The sequence below is a fragment of the Neofelis nebulosa genome, chromosome 4 (assembly GCF_028018385.1).
Source record: "Neofelis nebulosa isolate mNeoNeb1 chromosome 4, mNeoNeb1.pri, whole genome shotgun sequence".
Taxonomy (NCBI): Eukaryota; Metazoa; Chordata; class Mammalia; order Carnivora; family Felidae; genus Neofelis; species Neofelis nebulosa.
In genome coordinates this window covers 149,304,633-149,317,147 of record NC_080785.1, presented here as the reverse complement: position 1 = coordinate 149,317,147, position 12,515 = coordinate 149,304,633, and the positions used below count along the sequence as shown (strand labels likewise).

Here is a 12,515-nt window from a genome sequence, read left to right as displayed (position 1 = left end):
AAAAGCAGGGCACACTGAGGGGGAGATTGTGGGAGCTCAGACCGGCAGGCTTTTCCTGAAGGTACCTACATACTCATACACGCACACTTGTGTGTGCCTCGGCAGTATGAGTACACAGGAAGGCCAGGACAGGTGGCCCAGGGACCCCAGCCCTCAGTCTACCCACCAGGCAGAGCCATTCAGAACAAGGCTCAGGGACTAATGTCAGCTCACTGGGCAGGAGGCCCAAAGTCAAAGCCTTGCTTGCCAGAAAATTCCTTGGGAATCCTGAACAAGGCCACCACTGATATCATGTGCAAATTCACACAGTCCCTGTGGGGGGCTACTCAAGGCTACCCAAACACAGCCTTGACATGAGTGGGGAGGGCTACAGGGGTACTGCCAGCACAAGACACAGAATCAGACAGGCCACCCTGGTGAAAGTGCTGGGCAACCACCACCCCCCCTTACAGAAGAGGAGGGTGTACCACTGCCCCACAACCTCCCTATACCTCCTCTGCATCTGGCAGTTAGACAGGCTTGGCTAACCCTCCTTCCCCCAGCTGCCCACTGGGATTACCCCTAGGCCAAGCCAGAGCCAATGGAGGCTGCAGTGGGGAGACAGATCTGGCCCCCGTTCCTCAGAAACTTCTGGTTTCTGCCACAGGACACCCTCTGAGCTCATCAGGATCATAAGTTCATCAGCACTTCCATGACCTCTGGGGAGATGCACCAGGAACACAGAGTGCTCCAAGGATAGGATGCAAGTCAGCACTGATAAGGTTCACAGAGCCAGTGACAGAACCTGGCATCCACAGGGCCACTCCCCACGGCCCCAGCCTGGACACCTCTGCCCTCCTCCCCAGCCCTTCCCAGGGCACCAGACCTGGCATCAGACCAGAGGGCCCCATCCAGAGTCCACCTGTGAGGGTGTTCTTAGATGCTCAGGCCTGTCTGGCCTGGGAGGCCCAAGCTTTAGCCCTGCTGGGGTCCTGGGCTCCATTCACTTAACAGTCCCCCCAACCTTTGCTGAGCACTGTGCGTGGTGCTAGGAACAGAGTCATCAGACAGCACAGCCCTGGCCTCATGGAGTCAACATGCGGGGCTGTGGAAAGAGCGTGGTATTGGAGGGCCTCTTGGAAGAGCAGGGGTACAAGGCTGGGTTGGGGGTGAGAATGATGGGATGAGGGATGATTGCCCCACCAAGATCTGGGGGAGGAGCATTATACAGGGCAAAAGGACAGCAACAGCAAAGGCCCCAGGTGGGGACTTGTTGGGTAGGGTTAGGGGACAGAGAAACAAGTAGAGGGACAGTGTCATTGAGGTAGGGGGGCCTTACAGACTCCATGAGGACTTGGCTTCTGCTGAGTGAGAGGGAGCCACAGAAGAGCTTTGAGCAGAGGACGACCTCTGTGTTTTAGCCTTAGAAAGATCCCTCTAGCTGTTCTAAGATCAGTGGTTTTCCAAGTGATGTCCTGGCAGCAGCTCCTGACAACTTGCAGAAATTCGGATTCCCCAGCACCCTGCTGAATCTGGAATCCTGGTGCCCCTCAAGCAGCATTGCTCGAGGTCTCCCGCCCAGCCAGAGGCTTGGAGAAGAAAGCAGGGTGGAAATGAGACTCACACTCTCTCTCCACCCACTCCCAGAACACTGTTGCAGCACACAGCCTGATACAGGCTCTGCCAAAACCCACAAGCAAGAAACTGGTTTACCTTTGTTCAGCCCAGCTGAATTATATAATAGGCTTTCCTAACTTACTTGACCACAGAACTTTTTTTTATTTTTCCAGAGAACACTGTGAAACGTCCTGCACCAGTGCTACTTCGGGTGCACTTTGGTTTATTTTCTCTGGGCTCCTGCACTGCACCTGGCACACATTGGCCACTCAACAACCACTCTTTGGAAAGTACACAAATCTCCCTATGGTGACGTTGACTAGATTTGGGGGATTTATAAATCTACTGACCTCTCCTGAACTCAGAGGGACATACTGGTTATGCTGGAACCCCAGGGGTCTGGGAAGATCAGGAACAAGAAGGGGAAGAAGGAGGGGCTGCCTCTGGCCTTTCCAGAACAATGACTGTCTCTTGTACTGAGATACCCTGCCTGAGCTTGCAGTTGAGTTATGTGGCAGCTTTTCTAGAAGGTTCTTTCTGCCAGTGTGTTGCTTGTAAGAAGGCTTGGGTGAGTCCCCCAGAGATCAGGCTTTGTGGCGCCCTATCTCACAGGCTCCTCCTGTGACCCTGACAGACAGCCAGGTATCAGGCCTTCAGTGAGAGCATAGCTGGGCTCTCCTTTGTTCCCAAGGAAACCTCACTGGGGCCCATTCATTATTGAGAGGCATTTGCCTTAAGGTTTGAGTAGAATCTCAGGAGCCAGGTGGCTCAAGGAGCCCAGGGCCCAGGAAATGCTTGAGGGGCCACAGGATCACAGCTGTCCCTATCATGAGTGCCAGAAAGGACTTGGAACCACCAAGTCCATGCCTCCATTAAACAGGTGAAAAAATTGTGGTCCTGAATGAAGAGACTGTTATTATCACACAGCTTGACTGTAGTGCCCCAGAGTCCACACAGGCCCGTTGGGTACTTTTCAGAGTTGTACAGGACCATCAGGGCATCCGTGAGTATTATGGCCACAGAAAAGGCAAGCTGAGGGAAGGATAGGGCTCTTGCTAGCCTTGACCTCATCAGGGATGTGGGTTGGGGAAGGGATGGTGATGACACATCCCAGCGAGGTAGTGAGCACTTTGGGAGGTTGGGATAGCAGTAAGGGGGAGGGGCAAAGTAATGTGCACAACCCTGTGACCCTACATGGTTCAGCCCACGTGTGTGACCTCATGTATGACAATGTCACAACCATGGTGCACTGTGGCTGCCCTAGCATGCCTGCCTGTAGCAATGTGACTTTGCAGCTATATATGGCTATGAGCATGTGTGTTACTGTTCCTATGATCAGAGGGGGTGGACATGTGGCTGTGCAGAGGTGGTGTCAGTGACTCTAGCACCTGCGGGCCTGAGACCATGAATGAACTTGAGAGATATCCAGTGTGTGCACCTCTGAATGTGACTAGCAGGTTTCTCTGGCAGAAACTTGGCCCTAAGAACTCACAAACCTGATTTGTCACTTCAGAGATACCAGCAGAGATGCAGGGAAACTGTGGAAAAACTATTTTCTAAATGTAGCTAGGCAGAGGTAAATGAGAGCATTCCTGCTGCACGGTCATGGTCATCCTCTGATGTGCTGGCCACATAGGTGGTCGGAGAAAGACAACAAGAAGGGGCGAAGGTCTGGGATGGGGAAGACTTACTACTTGTCCTGTGGTCTGTCCTGTAGCCCCCATCCCATGCCAGCTCTGCTCCACAGACCAAGCCCAGGATCAGAGGTGGCCTGATTCAGGGCAAGCATAGAGGGAGGCCTGGAGGAGGCTGCGTGGACACCTGTGAGGGCCCATGTGTGCTTGTTAATGTTTATTTATTTTTGAGAGAAAGAGACAGAGCACGAGCAGGGGAGGGGCAGAGAGAGAGGGAGACACAGAATGCAAAGCAGGCTCCAGCCTCTGAGCTGTCAGTACAGACCCCTACGTGGGGCTCGAACCCACGAACCATGAGATCCTGGCCCATGCCAAAGTAGGACGCTTAACCGTCTGAGCCCCCCAGACGCCCCCCAGTGTGTGCTTGTATATGGATGAGAGGAGGTGTGGTGGCAGGATGCTCAGAATGTGGGCGCTCACAAATCTCCCCAGGGCAAGCTCCTATAAATGCCCAGGCAAGGGGGTGCCTGTTAGATGACCTTGCGAATTCCCCTTCCCATCTCTGGGCTATCTGCTGACCAACCATCTGCTTCTTGCTTTCCACACTTGCCTCTTGCTGACACAATCTGCCCACAAACTGCCCCATTTCTGGGGCCTGAGAACCCACACAAACCTATGCATTCACACAGTCCACAGCAAATCCTCATTTATTTACCCATTCCATTTATTCATTCATGCATGCATTTGCTCGTTCATCCATCTGTTCATTCAACAAATGTTCATTGAGTACCTCTCTTGTGAGCCACCAGCACTGCTGACCCCCTCAAGCACCCTTCTCCCCAAGTCAGAGCAATGAAGGCAAAATCCCAATGGACCTTGGTGTGGGTAGCTCAGAAAAGAGGAACCTAGGGCCTGGGTGGCATGGTGACAGTAACCTAGAGGGAAGCACTGAGCCCGTGTCACAACCAGGGTGCTGCATTCAAGCCGGATGGGTTCTGGAGGTTGGGTAAATGTCATGGGTGGCCTTGCCCCATGCTAGCCCCCCCTGGCTGGGTCTGGCACGGCCACCCTGACTGAAGCCCAGGGTCTGCTGAAGTTGAGCCTCAAGGCTTCAGAGCTGTCTCCCAATCCCAAACTTCACACAGTAAGGTCCATCTCTTGGCTGGCTCTCAGGGCCCTTTAGTTGGGCCCAGGCTGCCTCTGCTGCCCTTCATGCTACGCCAGCCTCTGTGACTTCAGTGAGGCCTCAGAGGCTTGGAGGCCTTCCAGCTCCTACCCACTCTCCCTCCTCAGGGTCCTCAAAGTTCTAGAGAGCCCATTCGAGCATGCCCACCTCCCACAGACTTCTCGCCCATGTTTTCTTGCTCACATATCTGTCATAATAACAGTAATATAATGAAACACACCCATGCCTCCTCAGCCCTGGGCAAGATGGCTGGTGTTCCCAACTTTCCATGTTATAAAGTGCACCGGCCAGGGCTGGAGGTGGCCAAGGGCATAGATTCCCCAGCCTGGCCTGTTCTACCCCCATCCTTGTTGGCTCCTTCTGGTCCATTAGGACTCACCTCCTCAGAACATCAGAGGGGGAACTTCACCATCAGAACATCCCCTCCTCAGAGAGGCCTCCTCAAACCCCAAACAAAGCAGCCCCTATTCTTGTCAGACCACCTATGTGAGCGCTCATTCCGTGGTCACATGTTGACATGGGCCCGTATTTACTATATATGCGTGTGTATATGTATGTATATATGTGCATATACATGTATATGCATATGTATATATATATATACACATATAGTCTCCCCCACTAGACCATCCATTCCATGAGAACAGGACTACATCTGCCTTGTTCTGTCTTAAAATCTAGTTCAATACCTGGTAAACAGTGGGTGCACAGTAAGTATTTGCTGAATAAATAAACCTATTTATCCTTTTCCAGAAAACTACTTCACTTCGTCAAGGGTCTGAGGCTGCTCACAAGAACACATACAATTCAATATCAGAGAAAAAACAACCCTGGAATCAAAGATTTTGACCTTTGGGGCACCTGGGTGGCTCAGTCAGTTAGGTGTCCGACTTCAGCGCAGGTCATGATCTCGCGGTCCCTGCGTCAGGCTCAGAGCCTGAAGGCGGCTTCAGATTCTGTGTCTCCCTCTTTCTCTGCCCCTCCCTGGCTCACACTCTGTCTCTCTCTCTCTGTCTCAAAAATAAATAAAATGTTAAAAAATTAAAAAAAAAAAGATTTTAACCTTTGGCTTGCCTTTTGACCTAGCGATTTCATTTCTAAATATCCCACAGAAGTCCTCACCCCATACAAAGAAGCACGTTCAAGAATTTGTATGAGCAACCTACCAGAAACCACGGAGCTACTAGAGATGAGGCGGGCCACAAGAAGTCTCTCTGCTCACTACAGGGCTCTCTCCAAGCTACAGTGTTAAACACAAAAAACAAGGAGCAAAATGTGTTTTATGAATGCAGGTCATTTATAGCAGGCAGTCAACAGGCAAATGTTGAATGACTGAGTAGGATCTTTCTGGAAGGACTCATAAAAACTTGGAAGCAGTGGTTGTGCCTATGGGCAGATTTAGATGAGGGAAAAATTTTCTTTTACCGTGTCATACTATTTGCATTTTAGCCATATTCAAATATTATCTACTCAACTAAGTTTTTGATATTTAAAAATATAAGAATTCCAAGTGCTCACATCAAAATCTGGATGTGAGGCTATTCTTGAAATAATGGGAAGAAGGCCTGGCCACACTAGGCTGTGTCCCATAGATGACAATGAGCAGAGCGGAGACATAGAGGATCCCAGGGCACCCACTGCCCTCCCTGACCTGGTCCCTGCAGACCCCTGTGCTGCTAACCCCAAGTCTATGAGGCACAGGGATTAGCTTGCTAGGTCTGCAGGGTGGGTGGTGGGGCTAAGAAGCCTTCCCGAAAGAGAAGGGTCGTTATTTGGTCATCACTCCTGTGCTGATTTCACCCCAACGATTCCAAAGGCCACAGCAGGGCCACAGCAGTTCTAGGGTTGGTGAATGTTGGCATGTCACAAGCCTGCTAGTCTTGCACAAGAACCTGTTAACTCAGTACCAGCCGGGCCCCAACAGTGCCTCCGGTCTCACCTCCCCCACCAGGGCTTGAGGGCTTTCATTCAACCCAAAGGGGATCCTGGAGAGAGGGAGCCACCTTGACCCAAGGTTCTTGGCAAGGAGGAGGGTGACAGGGCAAGGACACGTTGGGAAGGCAGGTCTGGCTCAAATACTGCCTTGAGCTCTGAAACTTTGGACAAGTTACTTTGCCGAGGCTCAGTTCCTTCATCCGTAGCCACCAGCTAATACTAACTGCATGCTGTTTCCAGGTGCTGATCCCTCCCGCCACAAGCACGGAGGCAGTGGCTCAGCGAGCCCTCATGTCAACCGTGTGTGTTTATCACCAGGTTTATCAGTCAGGGTTCTCCAGAGAGACAGAACCAATAAGATAGATATAGATATATGAAGAGAGAAATTGATTTTAAGGAATTGGCTCAGATGACTGGAGGCTGGCAAATCTGAAATTTGTAGGGCAGTCTAGCAACCTGGAAACTCAGGATTCCTATGTTACAGCCTGCAGCAAAAGACCTTCTCCACAAAACCTTGGTTTTTGCTCTTTAAGGCCTTCAGCTGATTGTATGAGGGCCACCTACATTATCAAGGATAATTTCTCTTACTTAAAGTCATCTGACTGTTGATGTTAATCACATGTACAAAATACCTTCACAGCAGCATCTGGACTGGTGTTTAACCAAACAATGGGCACCATGGCCTAGTCAAGTGGACACATAGTTCAACCATCACAGAAAGTACCACTCCCTCTTCGTGCATGCAGAAATGGAAGCTCAGAGAGGCTGTGCTGTCTGCCAAAGGCCAGGGGGCACACAGAGACGGAGCTGGGAGCCGAACACAAGCAGGATCCTGCCTCACTCTCTAAGAATGGGTTGCGTATCTCCACTTTGTAGGGCACATTCGGGAATTAGGTGCAGAGACACGCACAAGTGCCAGGCCTGTGCCTATGGCAGAGGCAGAATTCAGGAAGGCATGGGCTGTTCTTAGGGATTGCTGTTAGCACTGGAGAAGGCTGGAGTGTCCAGGAGGTCTGGGAGAGGAGGAGACAGAAAGGAGGCGAGTTCTGGAGTACAGGACAGAAAACCTGTAGAGTCAGGGCCCCCTTTTCTCCTTCCAGGAGCCCCAAAGAGAGAGGAAGGCAGAAGGGGGTCTGTGCCAGGCTGTGAGTCCTACTGCTAAGCATCTGGGCCCAGAGCTGTTGACCCAGGTGCAGGGGATAGAGAAGGAATACAGTGTCTACCAGTGTGTGGGTTCTGGAAGGAGTCTTCCCTCCTGAGGCCATGACTGGCTGCCCAGAGGTCCCCCAAAGTAAGTGACTCCCACTAAGAGTCAGGCTGGTTGGCTCCTTGGCTGGGAACTCCCATCTGCCTACCCAAACAAGGCCGATTTCCCGGAAGTAGAGAGAAGCTTCCACTCAGACCTTGACCCCCAACACAGTCCCAGTCTTATTCCTCCCAGCTTCCTCATCCTCCTCAGGGTGGAATGCTAGACCAGAAGGCACAAGGCCAACAGGTAAGCCACACTCTCCACTTGCTGGTTGTGTGAATTTGGGCAAGCTACTTAACCATTCTGAGCTTCTGCCCTATGGATGGGTCTCCTCATTCCACTGACCTGTAGGGTTGCTCCGAGGGGACCTGAAATTGTGCACATAATCACAGCGCAAGGCCAAAACATTGAGGAGAGCTGTTCTTGTTGCCATACCCATTCGCTGTAGTATTATAATCCCTCCCTGGCCTTCTCCTAGTTACCCTTGTCCAGTACCACTTCTCTGAGCCTCCCTCACTCTTTCCCTATTCCTCCTCCTTTGCTTCAGCTCCTCAATGTCTGGCAGAAGGGTTGCTGGGCAGGCCTTCAAATGCTCCTGGGCCAGAGAGATTTAAGGACCTTACCTTGGTTGATAATCACATTGTTGATAACAGTGGGACTCTGGCAGCAGTTAGTTGGGACTCAAGCCTCCTCCAATCTCCATCACACACCCCCTTCTCCCTCTGAGCCGCAGCCTCCTTGGCCTCCTGATGTCCCTCCTCCATACCAGCCTCCTCCAGCCTTCACTGGGGGCCCCTCAGCCTAGATGGCCTGTCCACAGCAGCATCTCCTCAACACCAGGATCCAACTCTGATGTGGGTCTCCCTCCCTGCCATTCTCTGTCCCCACGCCCTTGACCACACTGGTCACAGTCTCAAAACAGGTACTTTCCTGCCGTCTCTCTCCAGCATCCCAGGAGGGCAGGGAACAAGGCTCCTCCAACCTGTGAATACTATACAGGCCAGAGGGGCAGGGGCTTAGCCTACTCCATCCTATCACCACCCATCACCTCACAGGCCCTGCCCTGGTCAGATCTGTATGCAGGGGCTGTGGGTGGGGCCTGAATGAGGACAAGCACTAGGGAACTCATCTCTTAGTCCCTTCCAGAAAGCCCTCACAACCAGCCTGATCTTTCCCCTAACCCCTTGCCTCAGACTGTCCTCCAGAGGCTGTGAGGGCAGAAAAGCCCAGTGTGTGGCTTAGAAAGCAAGACACTTGGGTCCCCTTGCAGACCAAACCTCACTTGCTATGTGGCCTTGAGTGAGACCTCTCCCCTCTCAGGATCTTAGTCACCCTGGCTCTAAAATGGGTTAGGGCTGCAGACACATACTCAGATGCCTACAAAGCCAGAAATATGTTATTGCTGGGACATTACATGTCCTAAGGATCGGGGACCCACTGATGGGAGGGCTGGTAGAGAACTGGGGAGAACAAATTATGCCTGGGCCAGCTCAGGAGCTCCAGGCATGATGATCCCTCAAGGAAAGTTGGGAATATTTCAGTGTAACAATATCTTGATTATTAAATGTTGGTAACTAATCCACATTTTTAAAAAGCACTGTCTGGGTCAAAGAGAACATATCTGGAACACAGTTTGTGGGTTCTATCCTAGAGGGCTAGGCTCAGGGGTCCTCCAAGGCTTTTTGGGAGAACAGTGTTTGCTCTTCAGGGGTAGGGGATACTATTCCCTACGTGCAATCCACCCCCCCCCCCCCAACACACCTCCCGGAGCATTTGCTGGCTTTGCCCCAATCCAGCCCCTTTCTCCTCTAGCCAATCAGAACCCACCCCTTGCTCCAAAGCTGGCTTTACAAACCCAGGCCCAGGCCTGTCTTCTGGGTGGGCCAGAGCCTAAGAAGACTCCAAAGGAAGGGCCAGCACAAGGCAGGTGTTGGGGACCCTCCCACCCTGCCCAACCCTTAGAGTCCATCTCCTATGCTAATTACTGGACCCTATTACTGTTAACCCTGGAGCTCACATTTCCAACTCTGTAGGGCAGAGCTGAACTGTTTCCAGAGTCTCTAACCATTCTGTAAGGCTGATCTCCCACTCATTGCCAGCCAGCCAGACAGACAGACACTAACATCCCAAGGAGCATGGCTGGCTCACAGCCAAGGGCACACCAAGCATCAGAAGAACAGGCTAGAGGTTTTATTTATCTTCAAAACTGTCCCATGTCCATCTGGATCTCCTGGGGCTGGGGAACTGGAGGGATTTCTTGCCTGGCTGCTAGATGTTGAAAATGAGGCTCAGAGGAAAGCAGTAAGCTTGTCCAAGGTCCCTTGTTGGCTCCTTGACTCTGACAGAGTGGCACTACTACAAGTAGTTTCTGGGGCCCAGAGTGGAAAAGGATGAATTCTGGGGCTGGGGTTGACATTTTCCTTCTGCCTTGACCTCTGGAGGAGTGCTGTGTGCAGCAGTCCCAGACGACGATGATGACGCAGACTGGGGTGGAGGGAAGAAGTGGGGGAGGAGAGGTCATGCCTCAGCATTGTCCCCGGAATGGAGCCTGACCTTGCCTGAACTCCAGCAGCTTGGTCTTCGCTGCCCAGAGCCAGGGTGATAAGACGAGTTTGTACTGCAGCTCTGAGGAGGGAGGCAAGACAGCAGTGAGGGAGAAAAGGGAGGGAGGAATGGAGAGAAGAAAGGAAAAAGAATGGGGAAGGGAGAAGAGAGGAGAGGAAGGCTGAATGGGACCCACTCAGACTCATCAGCGAGACAGGTGAGGTACTTTCATTTTACAGATGCAAAAACAGAGGCTTAGGATGTGGGGTATTTTGCTGATGACCTCACGATCAGAAAGTGGCAGAGCCAGGATTAGAACTCATGGCTTTAGTATTTGCCCTTCAAAATCCCAAACTGGAAACCACTCAGGAAACAGTTCCCAAAATGTGGCCCTAAGATATGGTGCCCGCACATCACCAAGAGAGAGGCCAGGTGAAAATATAGATTCCTGGGTCAGAATCAAAGGGCCATTGCCTGCGAATACGCATTTTGACCATTGCCCTGGTGGTGGTTCTTGAGCTGACACTGGAGATCTCTGTGGCCCCTTTACGGCCTTTCTCTCCTACCTCTTCACATTCTAGCTGCATCCCTGAAGCCCAGCTATTCAGGCTGACTCACACTAACCCTCCAGGACAGGCCTGGGACTTTCCCACTGAAAGCTTCACTTATCAGTCTCCCATTCGCATGTAGACCCACCCTTCCAGCTGGCACCACTCTTCCGGAAGGCTTCTTGGTGGTTGGGATCCCCCCTCCTTCAGTGTCCGGGGAGTAACAGCCTCCTCCTCCATCTGGAATTGTTTACAACATTCTATTTCACTTTCCAAGTGAGTCTCTTTTGTTTCTCAACCTTTCCCTCTATTAAACAGGAAACTCCCAGAGAGCTGGAGCCTTGCTGGTTTAAACAATAAGCCTCTGAAATCCATGACTTCACCTGACCCTCCTGCCAACCACAAGTGGCAGGGCTGGGAGAGATTTACAATGAGGAAAATGAACCTCAGAGAGGTTGTGGCCTGCCCAAGGCCAAGTGAGATTCAGTGCCAGGGTTAGAACCCATATTTAGTTCCAATGTCCAGTTCTTTCTGCTTCTGTTTCACCTCTGATCATTCAAACAGTCCTGTCAGGCAGGTAGAACAGGGATTATGATCCCATTGCCCAGATAAGGAAAGTGAGGCCCAGAGAAGAGCAAAACACTCAACACCATCTTCACCATTTCCACTTCTAGGTGCATTTAGGTCTGAGTCCAAGTGCTGACCTTTCCTCATGTCTCCTCTCAGCAGGATGGGGCAGAGCTCGGCCCAGGACTCCTAGGCCAGAGCCCTCTTCATGGGCCCCTGGACTGGTCCCGGTGCCATTCTGGACCCAGCTCCCTCCTCTGCATGTGGAGACTCCCCTTGCCTGCCTCTCAGCTGGCTGGAGACTCAAGAGAGAGGGAATTAAGAAGTACCTGGACACATCTTAGTCACCATCACTCTGGACTTTGTCCCTCTTATTATTAATGCCCAGCTAAGGAAGGAGCAACCTGGATGGCCCCTTCAAGACTGGAGGAGGGCAGCTGTAAGCCTGGCACAGGCCCAGGCCAACCCAGCTCAAGTTAAGTTGGGAAGGGTGTGGAGCAGATTGGTGTTCCTGAGAGGGATTTGCCTAACCCTACCCTGCAGGTGTGGACTGGGGAGACCCAAAGGAGCCATAGCCCAACTCTGAACTTTGGGATGGAGTTCTGAGCCGCCCAGTTGGTGCCGAAGGCGGCCAGCAAGACACTTCGGACCGCCTGCGATGGAAAAAAAAAAAAAGTCATAATAATATGTGTCAAACCCTAACTACGTCAGGCTTTGCGCCTCCACACTATCTCCAGATAGTGCTCGGAGCTGTATAGTACACGGGTTCTATCCAGCCCAGCCCCTCTTGCCCTTTCTCTGCCTCAGATTAAGTCCCTTCATCTCGGACTCCGAGGGGCCCCCTCCAGCCTCACCCTCTCCCCACATCACCCCCAGAACCACTCCATCCTTGGGCAAATACACCCCCACTTCTTCTGGGCTTCTTCTGGGAAGCCCTTCGTCACAGACAGGGCGGATCCTGCTTTAGACCGTGGTCCGGAACGCCTTCCTTACCCTCCTTCTTCTATATCCAAGGCACCAGTTTCTACAACCCTATAACGTCCCAGTTGTCCTCAGGGGCACTTCCCCTCCGACTCTGCCCTTTTACAGGGTTCTGAAGCATAGGGCAGTTAGTAGAGAAACAAGAAGAGGGTGTAGGATCCACTACCGTGCCCCTCCTTCTCTTGGCAGGCGATCCGGGAAAGCCCAGGTCCAAACCGACTGGCCAAGCCCACGTAGGGGCCCCGCCCTTCCTACGCTAAGAGCTCGACGCGGTA

General features: G+C 52.1%; 1 protein-coding gene and 1 long non-coding RNA gene across 6 annotated transcripts in view; both read right to left on the bottom strand.

The window, feature by feature from the left end:
• POC1A (POC1 centriolar protein A) overlaps nucleotides 1-12,503 on the bottom strand; it is a 101,626-nt gene extending 89,123 nt beyond the window's left edge. The window contains exons 1-4 of one of the 5 annotated variants that reach the window (XM_058726707.1): nucleotides 12,253-12,503; nucleotides 11,796-11,912; nucleotides 11,397-11,554; nucleotides 5,583-5,656 (exon numbers count right to left, since the gene is read on the bottom strand). In XM_058726707.1, coding sequence (XP_058582690.1) covers nucleotides 5,583-5,656; nucleotides 11,397-11,406 — 84 coding nt within the window. In that variant the 5' untranslated portion in view covers nucleotides 11,407-11,554; nucleotides 11,796-11,912; nucleotides 12,253-12,503. Of the gene's footprint in view, nucleotides 1-5,582; nucleotides 5,657-11,396; nucleotides 11,562-11,795; nucleotides 11,913-12,252 lie in introns of those variants that run through there. The other 4 variants (XM_058726705.1, XM_058726706.1, XM_058726711.1 and 1 more) reach the window with 4 other exon arrangements.
• Nucleotides 9,769-11,390, bottom strand: LOC131510084 (uncharacterized). Its single transcript, XR_009260894.1, has 2 exons — nucleotides 10,841-11,390; nucleotides 9,769-10,084 (listed from the first exon to the last, which is right to left on the bottom strand). It is a non-coding gene; the product is annotated as an uncharacterized LOC131510084 (long non-coding RNA).
• Nucleotides 12,504-12,515: the final 12 nt, after the last annotated feature.